Genomic DNA, 23,273 nt, shown 5'->3' with positions numbered 1-23,273 from the left:
AAACTACAGCAAGTGAATTGTACTTGGAGCATTCTTTTTTTTTTATTGACTTGTGTTCTTACCCGTAGTCCTTTTTGCCTCTGCGTGTCTCTGTGATGTGTATCCCTGTGTTCTTCCTTCCCGTGTGATCCGGGGGGTCTCTCCTCCCTCTGCATCCTGCTCAGGACGTGGCCCTTTGCCTGCTCTGCCCTTTCCCCCTGAGAGACTTGAGCAGAGATTTAAAGAGGGGGTGCAGTGCAACAGCAAACTACTCCATGGCCATATCTCATCCTTTGCATTTGGACGCACAACCACATTTTTTAACCTGTGCTTCCTTTCTCTTTTCTATCCTGCTGACCCTCTTCAAATATTTGCTTAAATAAGCATTGATGGGAAAACTGCTCATCTATTTTCTGTTTTGGAAGACAAGTATAAGTAAAAAAAATTCCAGACTTCCATTTTTCCCCCTGTGGATATTGATTTCTGTGTTTTGGTTTTTTTTTAGAATAACTATCCATCTTGCAGAAAGTATTTTTATGATCAAAATAATCCTTTAAATATAAAATAGCTCTAAGTAGTGTAGTATGTGCATTCTCTCTGTCGTCACTTAAAAATCCTTTTTGTTGAAAATGTTTAAGATATCAACTCCTTAAGAACCAACTCAGTAACTACTAAAAAAAAGCCAAAATTATTCCTCATAGCTTTTTAAAGAAATAAGAACAAACCCACCCTCAGCCTCCATGTCATTCCAGCTCTTCTTTGCAAGGAGATTTTTACTCATAGAAGATAAATTCTGCCCTGATTCTTTTATTTCCTCAATAACGATTTCGTTTTTTAGCTTTTTTACATTTGCATCTCTTAAATATATACAGTCTGTGTCACATTGAAAAAATTGCACTGGAATGAATATCTTATTTAATACCTGAAAGTATAGCATGATTAGTTAGAAAAATGCTTATTTGGAAGTCAAAGCCAGCTATGCCTGCCCAAGTTTTAATATACTTTTTTTTTATAATGAATCCAGCTGTGAAGCCTGAATGGAAATCAGACAGCTTGACGTGAACAGCTGATCAGAAGGAATCCAGTTGGGCAAAAGGCAAAATGAATCATTTTTGTTGACCCTGGATAAAGCTGAGTAACGTCAGTGTGGTTGATTAGATAGAAGGAAGGGGGCAGTTAAGCAGTACCTAAACTTTAAAGCATTCAGTGGAGCTGGGGTGGAATTTTTCTGCAGTAGTTAAAGAGAATTCTCAGGAGCATTACAGATTTTTCTTTGCATTTGAACGCTTAAGAGTTGTTTTTATGCAGTGAAGTATATTCCTAATTTGAACTGTGTTTTCAGTCTGCAGTTTCATTTGTTGAGTGAATTTTGTAAGGGCTCTTCTAATATTTGGCAAAAATAACCTTTTTCAGGGTAAGGTTTGCATTGCCTTCTCATTTAGCCATTTGTCCTCAAGAAATAGCAGAACTCTTTCAGTCTTAGCTATCAATTCCTACAAGCTTCAGCACATTCTTGCCTCTGTTTTTTGTAAATATTCGTTTTGCTTTATTTGTGATACTATGAGTACTTTTTGCAGGAATCCATTTTAGGTTATTGTACTGACAATTTTTTTTTAATAATTATTTTGTTCATGAACTTCTAGTTCCCTCAAACAGTGGTGCTTGTCTAATTTTTAGTGAATAAATAAAGCTACTTTTTGCAAGATGTATTTTGCTAATTTTAAACACACTATACTTCTGAATTACATATAGTGTTTTATTGATAACTTTGCCTCTGTGCATTTTGGGGATAAGAATTGTAGTGTAAGCATATGTTTAATGGATTCCTTTGCTGTAGAAAATGTCTCAGGAGTTATGTACTGTTTTCTTTATGGATTAAAATCCATGGTACTGTTGTCATGATTGTTTCACTAATTTAAAAAAACTGATTAAAATTATTAGTGTTCTCTTGCTATCCTTATGGCTCTATAACATATGTAACAATGGGATTCCTGATACCTGTCGAGCACTTTTTAAAATCTGTTTTCAGAAGTTCATTAAGTTTGTCTCTGGTGCATTTCTTGTGAAAATCTCCTTGCTCACAAGGATTACCACCTTTTGCCATCTTGGAATACTCTTTCTTTTGAAGTTTCCCTGATAAATCTCAGTCCTTTGTGTGCTCTGGTTTCCATGTGTTGCATGGAATGTTTAAATTGTAATTATGTGGCAAGCAAAGCCCCTCTGCTTTCCCACCACCTTAGTCAGTGAGAGGCTCAGTGTTGTCTGAGGACCAGGAGAGTGGTTCGTGCCACCTCCTGGGGTCACCTGTGTCCTTGGCTTCACTCCTGCCAAACTTCAGCTCAGGGAAGCACGTGAGGCGCTCAGGCTGACCTGCCCTCGTGGGCTGTCTCCTTGTTCTCTGTCTTGCCTCATGTTTCCAGGTAAGGGTAAACTTTACTGACATGTTCTCATTTTGGATGAGAGTCTGTGTCAAACTCCTCCCAGCACTTTCCATTGGGAATGTCACCAGCTGTTACTTTTTTGGCTCTTAAGAGATGTCAAGTCTGTAGCATAGCCGTCAACTTGCCCTGTATTGCATATGAAGTGTGATGAATATTAGTACTTAATTCATTATATGACATTTTTCATTTCTTTTCAAGAGCTTTCAAAATAAAAGAAGCTGAATCTAATCTTAGAAAAGGAGATATTCTGATTTTAACACTATAGATTCCCCAAACACTGCAGGAATTAGCATTCTCTTAAGTGCCCAGAATAGAACCAGTTGTCAGCCCTTTAATTTAATGATTTGTTGATTAATGATTTTTGTCTTCTAGTGAGGAAGAATACTTCCTTATCTGCTCCTGGTCAACATAATTCTGTAAAAGGATGTGAATATTCCTTTGGTATTACTCATGTTTGCTCTTTAACCCTTCCATGTCCTTCTGTCTAACAGCACTGAATCTGCCACCTACACCTGTGTGTAGTTTTTGGATTGCAGGACAAATTCTGTGAGTTATACCTAGACTTTAAATTGTTAGCAAAACGTAAATGCTTTTGTGCATTCTTTTTGCGGTCTTTGAGATAGGGAAGGGAGGAAGTCAAGGAGAGAAGATAACAGGGCCTGTGGCAGTGCAAATCACCGAATTATCTGGATGCTAACTGTAAAAAAGTGTCCTTTTTGCTTCTCACATTTTCCCCCCACTCTTTGTATTAATGAAATAAAATATGCTGCAGTTCCTTTGTGTAGCATCCTGGATGGGAAAGGAGGAATTGCCATTGACCTAAAGCAACATGTGATGCTCCAGAGTACAACCTAACAGTGAACTGTACTCTTATCATGCCTCTTATACTTGTTCTCCAAGTTCTCAGCAATGTATGCCCAAAAGCAAAGCTGAGCTGCTTCAGTGGATGCTACACTTGCCTAATTTTTAACTGTAGAATCCAGAGATGTCTGTTCTTCATAAAATCAGTTTAAGAAAAATGTAAGTAAAACTAAGCTCTTTGCATTGGTAATCAAATGGTGGAGTCCTGCCTACCTGGGCACTGAGAGCATTCTGAACATTGAAAGTGAGTATTAGTAGTTTGTTTAGTCTTTTACATTTCAGTTGCAACTCATTTGACTTCTGGCCCCAAGGCATAATGTAATTTCAAGTGAAACTGTTCTTCTTGTCACATTTGTTTCCCGAGTATCTTTTTAACAGTGCAAATACTTCACAGTATAGTATGATATGCTCTGGCCAAAATGTCTCCATATCCTTATGTCCATAATGTTTATTATGCTTCTGAGTCATCAATAACACAGACATAAATTAATGTTTGCAATTGCCCTTTTTTTTTTTCCAAACTGTAGTCAAAAGCAGTGAGTGCTCTGATCCAAGTCGTGTGTCGGGATCTCATCGCGTTGTGTAATTTTTTTTATCTGCTTGTTTTAAAACTGCCTGTGAGACTTGCTCTAAAAGAAATAAAATTATTTCCTTCCCTGTGTGCATTGGTAAGCACATTGATAATTTTTTTAAAAATAGTTCTAACTTTTTTTGTTTGTTTTGTTTCCGGTGTTCCCTGTTTGTTTCAGAATTTTGTCTCGCACGTCACCAGGTCCAGAAGCACATTCTTTCATTGATTCCTCATCCCGCTTTGTCCTTTCTCTCTGCTGGCTTGCTATTGTTCAGGGTTTGCTTGGTGGAGGGTGCGATCGGCGTGCACGGTTTATTTTGGCAAAATGAATAATGTTGCCATTGATCTGGGGCTGAGCCGACTCCTTCCTCGGGCAGAAGTTCTTTGCTTCAGGTTGTTTCCTCCTTGCAGGCTGTGCTCGAATTGCCGCGTGGAGCCGGTGGTGGTTCAGCCCTACCCGGCACTCTATTAATATGCACAACATGACCGGTTTCGGGGGAAGGTTATTAGAATGCTGGTTTGTATCCTCCAGTGAATGAAATGATGTGTGATTATGAAGTCATCAGGCATGGACCAGTAAGGCTCGAGAGAGCCTCCCCCCCAGGTCCTGGGGGTGCCATTGATTGGTGACCATGTGTTTGTGCCCGATAGACTGTGAAATGGTGTGTTGCTACACGGCTGTGTTGCACCTGCGCCCCACCGAGGTGATTGATTGGTTTGGTCATGTGGAATGTTCCCATCTGGTCTGCAGTAATGTGTTTTTTTTGTTAGGTTTTTTTTTTCTTCCTTCCTCTTCTCTCGCATTTCCCCTTCACCGCAAGCAGCGAGCCTGGCTGGGGACTGAGCCGGCAGCGGAGGCTGCGCCTGCAGAACAAAGTGGGGCTGCTGCAAGAGCTGCTCCCTGCTCTGCTCAGAGCTCAAATGGTCTGGGGGGGCTCAGCAGCAGCTTTGGGACACCATATTTTTTAAAAAAACCCGGAGGAGGGACAGGATACAACAACTGAACCCCAAAACCTCCGTGTCGCTGCAGATTTCTTATTGATTTCACAAAACCGCTCTGCTATTGTAATTAGATTACCCAAGTAGCAGTGCATGTGGAAGATCTTATTTAACCTCAGGAAAGTAGTAGTTTATTTATTGAAAACTACTGATGTTGCACTTTAAATGCCAAGAAATTATTTTAGTTCCTTTAAAAAAATTCTATGGTTACATTGGGCGGTCTTGTTTGATATTTCTTAATCTCACTCCTTTTTCATAATTGATCTATTCATTCCACTTAATGACTAATTACATATCAGAGCACATCATCAGCAGCATTCATCATTGTAGAATGTAATAATCAATGACATTTCAACAAAGGAAAAAATAAATATGCAAATAAGGACTCATTAACATTTGCATGAGCTGTTTGAATAATCACGTTGCTGACAAGGCTGTAATTAACAGAAATTGATGCTGAGTTCAGTATTTGATAGTGTGTTTTCTCAGCGTTTTATTGTTGTCACTGCGGGGGCTGGAATGAAGTTCTGCTCTACTTGTACCTTGACTTGGGCTTGATGTGATGGGTTGTGCCAGGTAGCAGAGGCTTCTGGGAGTCCTCAATTCATCTGTGACCTGCTCTTAATGCATAGAAAGATATTTACTTAAATTACCATATTGCTAATGAAGGATTGTTGAATTCTTGATAATTATGTAACAACTGAAGGCAAACCTTTGCTCCAAAGTCAGAAAAACTAAAAATTACTCACTTTTTTTTTTTAAATTGATAATCTTTTACATGAGTCAAGCACTTTGAAACTATAGGATGTCTTATTTGCATTGAAAATGAGGTATTGATGTAGGGCTTTTTTGTCTCTTGTTAATCTGGCACACTGTATCAGTGTCAGGAGGCTTGAGCTTTATTGTAATTGAAAATCACTTGCTGAGGAAAATGTTGTGTAATTATGAAATGTACAGTCTCTCTCCCCCTCCCTTTTATTATTGCGACTTTACTGCCCCCTCCCTCCTTTTTTTTTCTTTTTTTTTCCCCTGAAGCTTCCTCTTTTTGTCATGGATATCAACTGAAATGCACAAAACACAATAAAGCTGTTTATGTCAGTTTTTTTGGATGACTGTAAGTGCTGATTATAACAAGTTTAAGGAATTTCCTTTGTTGAGTGTGTACCCACGCCATATGGCTCAACATGGAACATTAACTTGACAGGGATAATGGATTGTGGTATATGGAGACAATTTTGCCTGCAGCTTCACTATAACTCATTCTGGTTGGGGATCACAAGTTTATGATATAGAATGCAGCAAACATCCAGATGGATTTACTTTACATAAAAGAGTTGCATTTCTTTTTATTTCCTGCCTGTAATTGGAAAAAAAAAGACTTTAAAAAGAAGAATTAAAAAGTAGTAAACAAAGAATGGGTCTTATTCAGGAGAAGAAAAATCTGTGTATATATGTGGCTGAACTGTTTTGGGTACACTGAAACATGCATAGGTGAAGTGTTGTTACTGATACACACACAAGATTTTTGAAATAATATCTCAAGTGGTTTCACTTTTCAGAACATTCCAGTATAGCTCCAGTTCTAGAAATACTCTGTGTTCCAGGATAGTGTGAAAAAAAGCTATTTATAACAAATCTCTGATTTGTACTTACTGCCTGTTTTTGTCATAAGCAAAGTGACCACTTAATTAGCATTCAGGTGCTTTGGTAATGCTCTGGTAGTACCCTGTTTTATTTCAGGAAAACAGTAATCCTTACGAGCTTTTTGTGATATATGGAAGGAAAATATGACTGAAATAGTTTTGCTTCAGTGTTTGCCTGATGTAATGGGAAGTGTCCAAATGTCTGAAAAGTATAACAAAAGTCAGCATAAATCTAATGTGTCCTACTGATCTGCGTGCCCAAGGTAAGTCCTAATTTTACGAATACTTCTGCATCTAAGAGACTTTAAGCACATAATCCCGTTAAGCACGTATGTAGCTGTTTGAAGGATCAGGGTCATAAATCCATATTTAGGATTTCAAATGGAGCTACATGAGATGGATTCAGCATTCCTGTGCACTTGTGATTGAGTTATACCTCAGATAAAATTGGGTGCTTTGCTATCTGAAAAGCAGACATCTTTTTTAGGTATCAGTTTTAAAACACTGGGGGTTTTTGAGATTCTGGAAGTCTTGACCTTCTGTATCCAAAATAGCTGCCATAATTTTTTGTCTTTGAACCACTATCACATGGATGTTAATTTATTAATCTTTTAACGTATCTCTTAAGGTAAGTACCTGATCAGATGGACAAGACATGGTTCGTGGTTGGGGAAGAGGGATACTGGTTGTGATTGTAATAGATACTGTTTGTCTCTCCAGTCTTCCTCCCCCATTGCTGACTTTACAGGCTGACATCCCAATTTAGCATCTTTAAGCATTATCCAAAGTTTCAGAAAGTAAACAGCTTTAAAGAATCTGCTTTTGAGAAGGGAGTCATAAAAAGGATGACTAACTACTGACCTATGAAGAATCTGTGTTAGCTTAAGATGTGAGGTTTCTTTCAGGTTTTCATGCTGCAAATTGTACTTGAAAAAGCTGCTCTAGGTTCATTCATCTTCCCCCTGCATACCGGAGGTATGTGTGATAATCACAGCCAGGTGGGAATTTACTATGGGCTTAAGGACGTGGTTGCTTATATTCTTACTATGAAGTCCTTTTTTTGCTGCTGCCACTACAGTTGCAAAAAGACAGTCTTAGGAAAACACTGGATTTATCTTTAACATTTTAACAAAACTGGCTCCATATTTGAAGTAGAGGAACAATATTGTATCTAATATGCCTGCCAGTCAGCTGGTGGTTCTTTAATTTGTCACTAGGATGGGGAAATGTGCACCAGTGTTGCAATAAACTTAAAGAATTTAAATCTGTAGATAAGAAAATTCTTTCCAGGAACTGTAAGAGGAGTGGACTATTTCTGCCAGCTTCTGGACTTGTCTCCTTTTAGGCTTCAGAAGGAAAATAAGAGTCAAACCCTCAGCAAGCACTTAATAAAACTGAAATTTTGAAGATAGCACTTGTGTTCTGTATCAGCATTTACTGACTCACCAGGGAACTTTTGCAGGACTGTATTGACACATGACTGTTCTTGCTGGGTCTCAGTGGTGACTGCCTGCACCACGAGTGACGCTGCAGGTAACAGAGGTGTGTGAGCGTGTAAGTGCTGTGCTGGCAGTAGGAATGCTGCACCCTGTTTGTGTGGTAATTCAGGTCCTGGAACAGCTACAAAAGCAGGCTTCACTTTTTTTTTTCTGGTCTTGTAATCTGTAGTGGCCTGTGGGGAGTGCACTGATGATCCAGTCTTGTTAATGGCTTAGTGCAAGGATGTGATAAAAGTCCAGCAGGTTGTCAGTAGAAAGGCCATTGATAGAAATTTATTAAGAGTAATGCATGAAAGCGAATTCCACTGGCCCCTGACAGTAAGCTCCTGTAACACCCTTTGATCCTGCAGGGTCTGCTGAATCTCAAGTTGAAGTCAATGGTTTGGGTATTGAGAGCAATGGTTTAATTTCTGTATTGCTAATGATTTATTAATAAATATTACCGTGGTCTTTTGATTAATACGGTTCTTTATGGAGCTGTACTTTGTGGAGCTCGCATGGGAGCGTGGGCGCGCTGTGGTGCGGGGATGGGTGCGGTGGTCGCCGTGGCCCCCCTGTCGCCGTGGCCCCCCTGTCGCCGTGGCCCCCCTGTCGCCGTGGCCCCCCTGTCGCCGTGGCCCCCCTGTCGCCGTGGCCCCCCTGTCGCCGTGGCCCCCCTGTCGCCGTGGCTGCAGGAGCGCGCGCGGGCGGGAGGCGGCGCTGCGGGAGCGGCGCGGGATGCGGGGCCGGGCATGGGGGGCCGTTCCGCTGTCCTCACTCCCCGCACGCGGGAGCCGCCGCTCTGCTTTCCGCACACAGCCTGCGTGTTATCGCTGTGTGCCGTGGCAAAACCAGGCGTGCATTTTAGGCTGGATAAGCTTAAAATAGTGCTTCCCTTAAACTGCAAATTTGTTATAATTGACTTACTGTATTTTCAATATTTTCAGAAATTTTGACTGATTTTCCTAAAAGCTGCATTAGGAGTAGTCAGAGATGATGTGTTCTCCTTTGTCAGGTTTTTCTGTGCTCAGCCCACAGTCCACCAACAGTCTTTGAAGTGTGTAGTTCATGCAAGCGGTCCCTGTTGGATTTAGTCCAGTCTATGCTTGTAAGTGCATATGTGATGAGTTGCTTTACTGGATTGGTGCCTAAACCCAGTTCTAATAAATGTGGAGTATTGATTAGGTTCTGTTTTCAGTGGTGCTTTTGGAATCAGACCGACGTGAGGAAGTCTCAAGGTGTGTGTAACAGTGGTGTGCTGACCAGGGTGAAAAGGTGAGTGACCCTGTACTGAAACTGAAAATCAAACAGGTGAAAAGTTAACTGATATGGACAGGATTAAATTATTAACAAATAGGAGTCTTGCATCTTGCCCTAAACCAGAAGACTGTCTTTCAGGATATCTTTGTTCTAAAGAGAGATGTGCACTTTTTGTCCTTTTGGGGAGGAAAACAGCACTGAAAGCTCGGTGCTGTTCCATGTCTCTGGACTGCCATGTGACTTCTTCCATTTTTCAGTTTTAAAATGGCCCCTGTAATTTTTCTTCAAAAATTCCCTTGAAGCAAGCGAGTTGGAATTGTAACAGGGAACAAAGTTTGAAATTCTTTGGCCAAAAATTTCATTATAACAGCAAATGCTGCTATTACCAGAGTCTTGTTTCTGGTTATGTACCTTGTTTGGTAATTTGGAAGACTTTGCATTAGTATCATTACTTGCAGAATTGAATAACTTTTCATTTCAAGATAGAACAGCAGCCGGATTTGAAATGTTTGAGTTTGGCAAGAAAGGGGGCTTGTCTGTAAAACAATGAAATTGCGTTGGGGAAATACAGTGCCTGTGTTCAGCTGGGGCAGGCTGAGGTACACTGTGAGCTGTTGTGAGCTGCAGCTGCATTTACCATCAAACACTGAGCTGGTGCCGATGAATGTTTTGTTTTTAGTGTCATGGAAACTGTGAGCCAAAGAATGGATATTCTATTCATCTGGGAAAATAGCAGTTCACTGCATAAAACATCAGTTGCTTCCAAAGCAGTTCTTAAAATAGACTTTGTGAATATAACCCTAGAAATAAAAGTGCAGCAGTTTAAATGACCTCAGTACTACTCTGGGTTGTTTATTAGAATATATGTGAGAATTAAATTAACATAGAAGTAGTGAAAGTTTCAAGATACAGCTGTAGCATGGAATCCTACAGTGATTCCATGTTTTACTTTCCTGTGCAATTTTTAATCTAAAAATGGGACACCGAATATTTCAATATCAGTCTTAATCCTTTTTATTACTTTCCTTCAAGCTCCAAGCAGGATAGTTTTGGTCATCATTCAGTATCCTTTACTGTTTCATACAGCATAGAGGAAATCATAAAACTCACTGCAGAGACCAAGGATCCAAGGGAGTGGTCTCATGGGCAAAGGAGGAAAGATGGTATGGAAGAGCATGTGGGTTTTTTAAATGCATGAGCATTTTTGCAGAGCCAGTATGTAAAGACTAATTAAGAGACTGAATTCAGTTAAATTGGAAAGCTTGTATGTGTTTCACTAAATTTTGTTGTTGGGGGAATGTATGAGATCTGAATATAAGAGGAAAAGAGAAACCAATACAGAAAAAATAGATACACTAAGTCATTCCGAAAGGAAGCTGAAAAAATTGGAAGTGATTTGTCTTGAGTGAAAGGACATTGGAGGGAAAATTGCCAGTCGCAGGATTTCAGAATCCAGGATTCTGGAATGGATGTGCTACCAGCTAAAAGAAGGGATGTTTGTGAGTCCTCCTTCAGCACCCACTGCAAGCAGTGCCCTTCCTTCTGTTAACTGTACTGCTGTGAGCTTAGTTTTGTTTGTTTCTTTGGTGTTTATGGATTGTTGTTTTTGCTTTTTTTTTTTTTTTAGTTGGGGGTTCCCAAAGTGGGTGCAATACTTTGGGTATGCTGTGACATGTGCTGAGCAGAGGTGGATGATCCCTCCCTCCTGTGCTGTCCAGTCCTTCTCTGCACACCTGGACCCTGGTGGACACTGTTTCAAGGGGCTGGTCTGTGTCACATGCAGGACTTTACTTTTGTTGTGGTAGAATTTTGTGAGGTTCCTGTTGGCCCAATCCTCTAGATTGTCTCCATTTCTCTGAATGATGGTCCTGCCTTCAAGTACACCAACTGCATCCCCCAAAGTGGGGTCTGTTTAATACTCTGTTAGGGTGGACTCTGTCTGCTCCAGGCTGATGAAGATATTAAGCAGGACAGGTTCCATATAACTGTATAGTTGGTAATAGCAAAATTACAGGTGCAGGGAGATTGATAAAAACAAATTAACTTGAAAAGAACTGCGTGAGAGGTAAAGTAGGTGCTTGATGTGCTGAGACTTAGATGAGTTACTCTGAGCAGGATCAAGAAAAACGTGTTTTGTATGTGTTTATGACTGTTTGATATCAAGGAGTAATGTGTAGTTGAAAGCTTACAGCAGAGATAACAGCTAGGTATGAAATGAGAAAGTGTCTTTGAAATTAATCCTAGTTTGTGTATAAAAGGCTTCTATAATAATATGCAAGCTCCACAGCACCTGTTCTGTAGTGCAGGGAGTTGGAGTACAAGCAGGTAAAATAGATGGAGAGATACAAAACCCATGTGGTATTATTTGCACTCTTTAATACTGTTTGGGCTTAGAGGGAGGATTTTCACTTTGCAATACTTTCAGGTACTGTAACCACACATTCCTAACACCAAGGTAGACATTTGGGCTTTTCTGTTCAATGCCTGGGGAGATTCCCTCTGGGATTTGCCAGGGCTGGTGTGCCTTGTGCAGAGCTGCTGAGGCAGGCCAGCAGGAAAGGCAACACAGAAAGCTTCTGTAGCTGCCACCCTCCTCCTCAGCATAAACCCAGTGCCAGGCTTAGGGCCTTGTCCCAGTCCTGCAGCACCTTCTTGCACTGGGCTGGACTGGAGCAGCTCTGTTCCTTCTGTGCAGCCCACAGTGCTCCAGACAGTGACCTGTCCTGGGCTGGTTCCATCTGCCAGCAAGCTCTGAATTCCCAGCAACACACTTAGATTGACAAGTTGATGCTTTGAAGAAAAGTAAAAAAAGGCAGACAAGACTAAATCTAGGGGCAAGGTGTGAGTCATATTGATGTCACTGAAAAATATTCAGTGATTTCCCTCTGTTTACAGATGCATTTAAAACCTTGTCTGATTCCTAGCTTTTGTTTGTTGTATCATTGCACTTACTTTACAATATAAGCTGATAGCCAGCTTATTACAGTGTAAAAAGCCATCTTTCCACAAATTCAGGTTGAAGAGCATTACCATTAACCTACCTAATCCTTTATTAATAAAATTCCATTTAGGTGATTTCATTATTAATGATTTGCTATCAGAGGAATAAATTGTTTGGGTAATCCTATTTGCTTATTTTAAATATTGCACAAAACGAACTTTCTTCCCAAGATCTTGCACTTCATGAGTATTCTAAGACTAAGTAAAAACCAGTCTTAATATCTGAGAGAACTCCTTTTTATATATTTAAAAAAAATGTTTTTAATCCTTTTTGAGTCAGGTTATCCAGACCTGCTGATACAAAAGTGCAGAAGGTTAGCAATAGCTTTTACATCCTCCTTGCTGTTGAAATAGAAAATATTCCAACATTCTTATTCATGTTATCGTTTCTATAAAATAATTACCAATATTGCCATGAGTATTCCTTTTGTTCTTAACATGCAGGGAAAAAGTGTTTTCCTTATCTGCTTTAGGTCATTTAAGCCTCTGGAAAGCATGGGTAGCCAAGCAGAGAGCTAGTATTTATTGATATATGAAGTTTTATTCTTTAGTTCATTGAAAAGCACACCATGTTCCACGGGGCTTTTAAATCTGAGACTTATGTTCACCTTGACTGTGTCTGGACTTGGGTTATTATTGTTAATGTTTCTTCAGTCAGGTTTCCATGACTTAGGATTTCTTATAAATACCTTTTTTTCCTCTATCAAGAATGCTACTTGTTTCACCTCCCAAAATAAACAGCAAACAAGTTTTCCTTTGCAACTATTGTTTTGTTGTTGTTTTGTGTACACTTTAACTCCCAGTGTTTATCCTTGAGGTGCCTTGGCAGTGAGGTATCACTGTTTCCATAAGTGCATGGAGACATGGGGTGCCTACAGATGAGGGGATGGTTTAGGGAGATCTCCGTTTTTTGAGTGGTTTTTTTTTGATGGGTATTTAAAAGTTCATTCTCTGCATAGCTCTAGTTCGATGCTCTCTGTGCAGTTATCCTCAGTGCTTCTGGGCTTGGTGGGATTGCTTTCAATTTCTGGACATTTTGAAGTCTCTTACTGTAAACATTGATTTTGAACTGAAATCAGAACTCCTATTTTATGCTCATACATTTTAGGGGCTTTGGCCTCCATGTAGTGCATGAGAACAATTAGGAGTTTCCAGCCTCTGAGCAGGAGATGCTCCTTTCAGGCACTGTGTGGTGGGGATTTCCCCTCCTCTGTTAGCAGAGAACTTGATTATTCTGTGGTGCCTGCAGAAATTGTGTCTTGAGGAAGTAATACTGGGAAAACACCTAACACATTGTTTTGTTGTCTTTCAAAATCTGTTTTAACATCTAATGAGTGTTTGAGGTTTGGGTGTCGTCCCCCCCTCCCCCCAGTCTAGCAGGTACTGCTAGTCTGGAGCCCACAGTCTGGGAATTCCTGATTCTCCAACTGATTCCCCAACTTCTACCTGTGTGCCTGGACTGGCTGTGTTGCCTGTGAAGGGTGAAGTTTGAAGAAGTTATGCAAGTCATCCAAATAAGAACTGTCAAAAGTGTTGTACAACAGAGGACTGTTGTATATGTTTGCCAGTTGCCTTATGGAAGATGGTTATAAATGTTTGCTGTGTTTGTGCCTGTGTTTATACAGAGGATGAACAAGAGGGGAATCTTTCTCTTTTGACAAGCTGACTTGTCAAGTTTAATGAAAATTAATAGTGGTTGGTGAGAGAAGGTGGAGATACCTACAGAATTTCACATATATAGATATACACACACACATATATATACACACACAAATATATATATATGTCAGGAGTAATGTAGCAATTTGTATTAAGTAGTGTTACCAAAATAATATTTTAATTGGAAACAGGTGTAGCATTTTATTGTAAAGTGTGGATTCTCTGTTCATTTCCAATTATAAAATCCTCTTGACTTTAGACTTAAGAAGGTACTTGATGATCCAAGTCACTGACAGAAGCTGAGTAGTTTTTGTCCTTAGATCTGGGACAACTTCCACGCCAGGAGGGCAAGGGGTGCTTTTCACCTTAGCTGTAAGTAGCAACTTCGTTAGTTGCTTGAGAATTTTTACTAAACCCCTTGGGGATGAGATGAGGAAAATGGCAAAGGGAGAAATACTCTAACAGACCAAGTTAAGACACTTGGATACTCTAGAAAAACGTAGGATAGAAAGGTGAGGTGAATAAATGTATGTGACAAATGCCGTCTTGTCACCAGTGTGGAATATGTGTGTATTCAAATGCAACCAGTTTGATTATTGCCTTCTGGATATTCAATATCCCTGATTTCCCTTATTTTTAGTGTATTTTTCATTTGTTCTCACACTGGGTGTTCTCTCTATGCATAACACGTTAATGGGCTAATAAGGTTAGCCTTGGGTAGACACAGTAGTGAAGAATTGGAAACTAAATACATGAAACAGCTATTCAGGAATTGTTTGGTTGCCCACATATGTTTGGGGGAGGACAAGAAAGTTCTTTCTTCAGGTTTGTGCTCCCTCTTCCCCTGCCCTCGGTTACTGACGTGAATTCTTCCTGCCAGAGCCTTCAGTCCCTTTTAGCCTTGCAAACATTTGGTTTGTTGTTCAGCACAGTGTGAGCCTGCTGAGTGGAGGGCCAGGAATAGCACTGAGGAAGGAGCCTTCGTGGATCAGCCTTCATGGAATAGAAATGTTCTTCCTTTGACATGAGCATATAAATTACAAGTTCAGGGGGTCAATCCAAATATAATGTGGAATTTAGTCCACCCTTATCTCCTGTGTATTTGAAGTACATGAGAGCATTAATAAATTGTTTTTATAGCACAAGATCTGTGCAGTGCTCTGCAAACTGACAAAATACTTCATTTTTCTCAGAAGTCTTTACAAATCAATGGAATGGAAGTGTCAAAGGCATGTCTTTGGGAAGCAGGTTCTTTAATACCACTTCACACATTGACATTATTTCTTTTTAAAATACTGTGTTGAAGAAGTTGTGAGAAATCCATTGACTTCTGTGTTTAACATCTTTATAAATGTACTCTGAGATTTATTGCCTGGTTGGTTCAATCAGTAGAATTGAACCAGAGAAAGACATCTGCAAATCCCCACACAACTATAAGTATAAAAACTTCTGAACTTTTCTAATCTTTGCAAAGTACAATGAACAAAATTTTTTTTCAGTTGATCTTGTCCAAAGGTTACCAAAAGCAATAATTCCGTCTGCTGTCTGAAGTATTGATCCTAAATGGCAAAAGTTACAATGTGAGGTAGATTCCAGGTAATTCCAGCTTCAGAATTTTCACATTTTGGATTATTTTGATGTGAAAAACAGTTCTTGCTCCAAGTAAGTAATAGGACCAGATAGCAGAAATATAATGCTGTCTTACAAATGAGAATTTATGGCATGGAGAGTCCTAGGAGATTTCTGGCAGACCTGAGACTCCACTGTTAAATCTCATAAATCTCATTCAAAATCAAACTTCTACTTCTTGCCCATTAGTAGGTCTGTAGGATCACAGCTTTTCAAAATTATGGCCAAGAAAAGGAGGATGGGGAAAATCTGTCCTGTTAAAGCCAAGCTTTGCTAAAATGCTTCCTTCTGCTCTCTGGGAAAACTGGTTTTAGAAGATGTCACAGTATGGGGGGAAAAATAATCTATCACAGTATATTTTTTTCACCAGTCACAGTCTGTAAATAGCATTTCTTTACCTATTCTTCAAGAACAGAGAGATGAACATTCTTACGCTTAGCTGAGTGACTGCTTTGCTGATCACCACTTGGGCACGGCATTCCTGGTTATTCCTTTGTAATTTGTCTTCTGTTACTTTATTACAAAATTTTCCAGCGACATGATTTTATTATGTATAAACTACTTACTAAACTTAAGGTTAGAAATTGGTATTACAAGTTTGCAGCCAATCCGTGTCCTGTAGGGTTCGGCTGCTGTGTTGGAAGGTGCGAGGTGGGTGAGTTTGCAGGACCGGAGGGATATTGATCGGGAGCCGCTCGCGGTCGGGAGAAGCCGAGCGAAGATGGAGCGTGTGATGAGATAAAGTCAGCGTTAGGAAAGTGATTACGGCTGGGGACCTGCTAATCACTGACCTCTGTAGGGATCCCATAGTTTATCGCTAATCTCACTTGCACTTGGCGTTTTCCTGTGTTGCTGCTTCACTGTTCGTAGCCAGTGAGTGATTTGGCTGGGGATGAACAGGCGGAGGGTGCTGCGGGTCCGGCAGCTGCACCAGTTGGCACTGGCTGGTTCCCCATCCTCAGTGCACATCACTTACGCAGCCAGCAGCGTGCCTGGCACTCACCCGCCAGGAATTGCCCTGCAGAGAACGGCAGGCCGTTTGTTTAAAGCCGTTTCTTGAAATTGTGTTGCTTCAGATCTCTGTATCGTTTCCAGGAGTTTTGGTCACAAGCACTGTAAGCACAAATGTGTATAGTATTTTTATATGTATTCACAATATATCCACCTGTGCATTATATAGAAATATCTTTAAAATGTTAGAGGGCACACTGTTGGTATAAGACTGACTAACACTGACAGCCTCTGTTAATGAGTAGGCCTAATACAGCAATAGAAAAGGAAGAAATGATTCCTCTGGTGCTGTGGGAAATGTCTGGGTATATTGTAAACATTTCTGTGGCTGCCTGTGTCAGTCAGTCTTGCCTCAAAGAAGAAAGCAACACACAAAGTCCTAAGAGCAGTTTTGTGTTTTAATCAAACATAATTTTATTTCACTGAATAATTGCTGAATAAGAATTTTTAACACCAACAAAATTTTAAAAAATAAAGATTGGGCCTGTAAGGATCTTATTCTATAAACTTTGTGTGTTTTCTGCTTCATGGTAATTTGGAAAGTGATATTGATTAGTAGAAAAATGTTTACCTGTTTTTCTTGCATAATTTCTATGTGCCTGTCAGTGTAGCTTGTGCAGCTTGTTCCTTGTTATATTGAATCTGCATATGAAAAATTATTAGGATGTTTTAATTCTGTCGGTAACATTTTTGTTTTGTTTGTTTTGTCCTTTGGCGGATGTGGAGGGGGAGAAGGCAGTATAAAAATTGGTTTCTAGTCAAATTACCAACACCAATTTAATAACTTGAACAGGAAAATAAAAGCTCAAAGGTGCCAACAATGTTTTGTTATAAAGTGATTTTTGGGTAGGCTGTCTGCATGGCTAACAGTGCTGTCAGTGATGAAATGGTGATTAGGAACTGTAAGATGATGCCTCAAGATTCAGTGAGAGCAGCTTCTCTGCACAAGCAGGGCAGACACACTTCATGTGTGACAAACGCAGCAGCTGCCAGCTGTGGTCACTGTGGATTCGTGCTGGGGGATAAACGTGGCCTCACTAAAAAATGCTCTTGCTTTCCATATTGCCATCCAAATTCTTAGCAATACACAGAGAGATCAGGGTTAATTCTGTGGGAATTGAAGTAATTTTTTGGAGAGTTCTGTCATCCTCTCCTAAGCCAAGCATTATCCAGAAGCAGTGGGAAAAGGCTGTTTTACTACTGGCAGGCATTTATAGCATATTCACTGAAGAAGTCCTCAGCTGAGTTAATGTAGTGCTGTTTTCAGCTCACTATCACTTTGCATCTTGCTGTTTCAGTTTGTTCTGTGTTAAGAGTATTTAGGCTGCACAGCTGTTGCACACATAGAGATATTACGGCAGACAATTCCTTGTGCAGTGTTCAGAAGCTGCGTGAAATTGTGAGCATATCACATCTAGACACGTGATTGCAAGAGAAAAATAATTGTTTACTAAATGGCTATTAATATTTGAATTCATTGAGATTGTGTCAAGGTTTTAAATTTATGCAGTTGGGAAATATTTGTGCTTCAAAATGCCTGGTGAGATTTTCTTGGTTGGGTTTCTTTTAACTCCATAGTCTTTGGGCTTTAAGCTTGTTAGGTAGTGATAGGTTGTCAAAGTTCTTGTTGATAAAAACACAAGAGCCTTCAAAAGCGAAACCAAAATAGTAAAACACAGTAAGTCCAAGTTATTAAAAGATTCAAATGCCTTGTGAGTTGACATGTGCAGATGTAAGATCTTTGTATATAACCAACCCAATTGTTTTTAAATGCCCATTCCTTTTATTCCAAATCTGGTTTGAATACAATACTCTGGTATGTGGAGCCATTCGTATGTTAACCTGGAGAAAAGTTTACCATGATGCTATTTTGTTTCTAAAGTGACAGCATCTAACTTTTGAAATGTGAGTTCCGTGGTGTGTGACAAAGGTGAGCAGGGAGCTGATGACTCCCCATAGCCTGACATAGGAGGCCTTACTGCACACCTGTGATGGCAAGTGCTCAGCTGAGAGAACTGGCCAAAATTGCTTTACTTCCCATGAATATTGTGTGAAAATGAAACTAGATCTGAAGAGGAAATAAATTTCATCTGGGCCATTTACCTTCCCAGCTGGTATATCTACACTGCCTTATAGCCATGTCTACACAGACCTGTGCGAGCAAAAGCATTCAATGAGGATTTTGTCATTTAATAATGTTTTTGCAGACTCCTCTTCCAATTAATGTCAGGTGCCATAATGAGTCTCCTTACATCCCCAATAAGGTTTCTGAATTTCCAGCTGTAATAAAAGAGAGACTATTGCCATCTGTGTAGTGAGCAAGACCTGAGAGAGGGTATAACATACTCAACAACAAACCTGGTGGGGTAAACCTGTAAGATATTTCAGGGTCTGCTTTGACTCTCAGTCTCACTGTGTTTTTAAAGTTTGTGTCCTCATAAGCACTGGGCTTCCAGCAAGTTTGGTTTTTACAGTAAATTCTACATTTTTATGCTCTTCTGTCAATCTGTACATTCTGAATAATTAAGAAAGGTATTTCATAAGCTAAAAAAGACCAAAGGGATTCTGCTTTGGTATATTTGGTCATGTGTTTGAACTTGATTCCAGTGACTGCCTGTGCACTGGTCAGGGGCTGTGTATGGGACCTGCCTGTTTGCTAAACCACTGAGGAAGTCATCTCAAACTTGGCATTACCCACCTTTCAAGTACTTGACTTACTCACTACCTGCACTATTGCTAAGTATTTTCTCTTTCTATTGATAAGCAAACACTACCTGTGACATTTGCTTACAAGGCTTTAAAGAGTGAGAATAGGTTTGTGCCTGGACTGGAGAACTGAAGTGTGTTGAAGCAACAAGGGGCAGCTTGAAGTCTGTCTTGTTTCACTTGTCCATGGTGCAGATAGTGAAGCCGTGCTGTGCTATTGCAGATAGCGAAGCCTCGCTGTGCTATGGCCAGACGGTGCTGGGAACGCTTTGATGTATTACCAGGGAAGCTCCAGGGGCTTTTCACTTCAGTCCAGGGGATGTGCTCTGATGATGCCAGGATCGCTCACCTCCCCATTCCATCCTGCTGCTGCCAGCACTGCTCCAGTCCTGCACCAGGGGCCAGGGATGCAGTTCCACAGCAGGAGAGAGAACCAGGACTCGAGTGTGGGCTCAGTGTGTGTTGCTGTAGTGCATCCCTGCTGATTCTTGTTTAGAATTGTACCTTTAACGCTGTGACCCTTGCAGGTTTGAGAGTTGTACCTGAGTGCTGGGAATTTGTGTGGCACAAAACAAGGCAACTCCTGTACTCGCTCCTAAGTTGCTTTCCCAATCCTTCATTGAAAACCTGAGGCGTTTGAACCCATGTTAATTTGCTCCAGCTTTAATTGTTGATAAATACTCGGTCATTGCAGCATCAGGAAGCCTTGATTTTCTAGGTTGTTTCTTGGGACAAAATTTACTGTACAGTAGACTACTCTAGTAAGCTTTTTTCCTTTAGTATGAACCTGCCAAATTTTTAAAAATTATAACATTAAATAACATGATTTTATGCATTTTTTATCTAACAATTTCTTGCTTGCTACATAAACCATAATTTAAAGCATAATTTTTCTAGCCTCTGTAATTGACTCTTGTACAAATATTTGTTTTAAAGCCTGACTGGAATACTGCATACTTCAGTTGAAGTTGTTTATCATGTGGTATGAGATTCTCATTTTCGGGAAAGAAAATGCTGAGTCTGGTTTAATATGAACAGCATGATTCATCCTACTACTTATAATTTTGCATGCTAGGTATTTTATTTGCTTGGTGCTCGATAGTTGTTGGAGGCAAATTGCTTCAGCAGAAAAATGTTAACTTTTTTCCTCCTTTTGTTACTGCAGAGCTGCCATTTTTCAAGCAAACTGTTGTTGGCCAGACTCCTGTAGTTATCAAGATGATAATGTAGCAGAGATGTTGTTTCAAGAGATTCAAACTTCCTCCCTGCTTACACAGGGTGCACTTTTTAAATGAAGGAGAAATGTACTTTAGTTTTCCTCTTACATGGCATTTAGGGATTTTTGGTAGTCAGGGAGAAAATCAGAAAAAGCAAAGGAAGTCTCTTCTGGAAGTGCAATTGCAATAGCATGGAGCTATTTATCACTGGAATTGGGACATGTAAGAAAGGATACTTTCTCTTCTTATGAGGACTGGATAACATACACGTTGTTTAGAAAAGGGAATGCCTAATTGGGTAGGATATCATTCATTTTCTGAAAGGTAGATATCATGGTTTATTAATGCTTACCTTTGGATGAGACCCTGAGTGGTGTTACAGGATGTTTCTGAGTCCTAATTAGGGCAGGCACATGCACGTGGTGCTTTGGATTGTTCACATACTCAGTGCCTGTCTGATGCTTGGCATTGTTCAGCAGGTTTCTACTCAAGATCTTTCTAAACAGTATTGAGTGACAGACTTCTGAACCCTACTGAAGAACTTTCACACTGAGTTCTAATATCAAACGTGCCCCTTCGGTGGAATATCTAACAAATAAACACTAAGTAGTTTTCCTGGCACTGACAAATACTTTGCCAGTGTCTTGTGCCCTCAGCCAGCAATATGGGAGGCAGCCACCCTGCATGAGCAGGCACTGACTGTGTTCTGTGTGTGCTGCCTACAGGCAAAGATGGCACGTATGGCAGGAAAGTCTGTTCCACTGTCTTCTGGTTGTATTGCTTGAGTTTTGTACTGATCTGTAAACGAGATGAAAGGATTTTTAAGGATTTAGGGGTGAGTGTCAAGAGCTGAATGATTCAGCCATGGTTTAAGGCTGGTGTGAGTTTCCATGTTCTGAATTGGCCTTGTTTACTTTTCCTGGGGTTTTATTTTATTGCCCAGGGTGGATCCCAGCTAAGTGCTGGTTTCATGTAGAAAGAAGAGTTCTGAAAGTGTCTTTACCTTTGCTCATTGATAATGGAAATTAAAAGGGATTTTTGCTCTTTTTATTTAAACATACTGAATAGGCATATTTTATAGTATCTAACTGGTTATTCAAGGAATTTAATTAGATAAGTATGTCATCTTTTCCTGTAGTGCTGTTGGAGTGTGTTAAACACATGTATAAACCTGCTTTTATTGATGCAACTTAATGTTGGTTAATTTACTATGATGCTAATAGATTTTCTCAATTGCATATGTAAGGACAACTGATGCAGATATGTAGCAGATTTTTAAAATAACCTAATTTCAAATGTTTTTCTTTTATAGGAAAAACCTCGGACAGAGGTCCATTTCCATTGTATGGCAGAGATACAGGCTTGCCAGGCTGTCAAGTAAGTACAGTGGTGATTGAAAGCAAATGCAATAAGCTGAACTGAAATTTAGTTTAAGCTACCAAACATAATAAACAGGAATGTATTCCACAGTTTGCAGAATAAATGTTCTGCACTCTGGGTGGGCACATTGCAGATTGCCTTGTACTCACACACATCCACCTGGAGGAGATACTTGTGCTGGGTGCAAGGGCCACTGGCTCTGTAGCTCAGGTTTGCAGTGAAGGGGAAGTTGTTGCAGGTCTGAACACACTGGGTGCTGTGCTTTAGTTGTGTGTATCTCACCTTCCCCACAGGTCATCAGGAAATGTGTTCCCTTTCACAGCGATCTGTTCCTGTCTCTGAGTCTGCAAAGAGAATTGCAGACCAGTGCTAATTGCACATCACAATTAGTCTGTGATATTCTGATTTTTATGTATAATATATCAAAATATACCAGTAATTGATGAATATAGTTCAGTAGTTAACTGAGTTAACTGCTAGCTGGTTACTAGGCTTTCAGTTTTTAATTAGATTATCCAGTGTGTAACACTGTATTGTTTTGTGACTTTGATGACGTGATTTTTAATTAAAAACCCTTTCTTTTTATGTCTCTAAATCTTAATTTTAGATTGATGATATCTTCCATGTTATTTCTATTGAGCCACACTAAATATTGTGATCATTGTTTAAAAGTCTGTTTTGAATGTGCAGGAAGTTTGTTTAAAAAGTATAATTAGCATTTGATTACATTCAGTGTCTGTTGATAAAGATTTAAATAACTGATATGTTTGTAGTTCTGAGAAATTAATTTATATTTATTTTCTCGAAGAGAAATCCTCTTTTAATTTTACTGTGAGTAGACAGTTGGCTTTGAACTGGTATTTTCAGGAATGTCTTCCTTCCGGAGGATAAACCTGAGCACACAAGTTTGACATCTTGGTTTTCAGTCCTCTAACCAGCAGTTTGGGAAGTGTGAATGGGCAGCACCACGTGGCAATGCTCCCCCTATTGAGAAAGGATCACTCACAGCCTTTACTCCTCCTCTGCAACACAGATGTGGCAAACAAAGACCTGTTTGTAGCTGTAGGGCTGAGCTTTCAGGAAAGTCCTCTCAAAATGCAGTAATACCTCTTTACATGATTGGACAGGAAAACATTGCGTTAGTGTTATTGCTATTGAGTGACTCTGTATGTACTGGGCTTAAATATAGTAACTTAACTTCAGTTTGGAAGCAAATAATTTCCATGTTACTCTTTCATTAATTTAATGTTTGTACTGGAAAATGGGTTTATGTTAACTTTGGATAAAATCCTGTTTTGCTTTTGTGGTAATGAGTGTAATTTCTGTTGTTTGGTTTCTCAGTGAGAAAAATCCTTTTATATCTATATAATTGTTTCTATCTATGCCATTTAATATTAATTTTTACATATAGCTATTTTAAAACCAAAATCCTGTATTTA

The 23,273-nt window shown here is 39.7% G+C and overlaps 1 protein-coding gene across 8 annotated transcripts in view; it reads left to right on the top strand.

Moving 5' to 3' along the window:
- The window catches only part of TCF12 (transcription factor 12), a 161,543-nt gene that overhangs the window by 69,780 nt on the left and 68,490 nt on the right, over positions 1-23,273 (top strand). For all 8 annotated transcript variants that reach the window (XM_071568372.1, XM_071568374.1, XM_071568375.1 and 5 more), the window contains one exon: positions 21,767-21,831. In XM_071568372.1, coding sequence (XP_071424473.1) covers positions 21,767-21,831 — 65 coding nt within the window. The remainder of the gene's footprint in view (positions 1-21,766; positions 21,832-23,273) is intronic.

The sequence above is a fragment of the Pithys albifrons genome, chromosome 13, assembly GCF_047495875.1.
Source record: "Pithys albifrons albifrons isolate INPA30051 chromosome 13, PitAlb_v1, whole genome shotgun sequence".
Classification (NCBI taxonomy): domain Eukaryota; kingdom Metazoa; phylum Chordata; class Aves; order Passeriformes; family Thamnophilidae; genus Pithys; species Pithys albifrons.
Note: the sequence above shows the minus strand (reverse complement) of the source record. Positions and strands in the feature narration are given on the sequence as shown.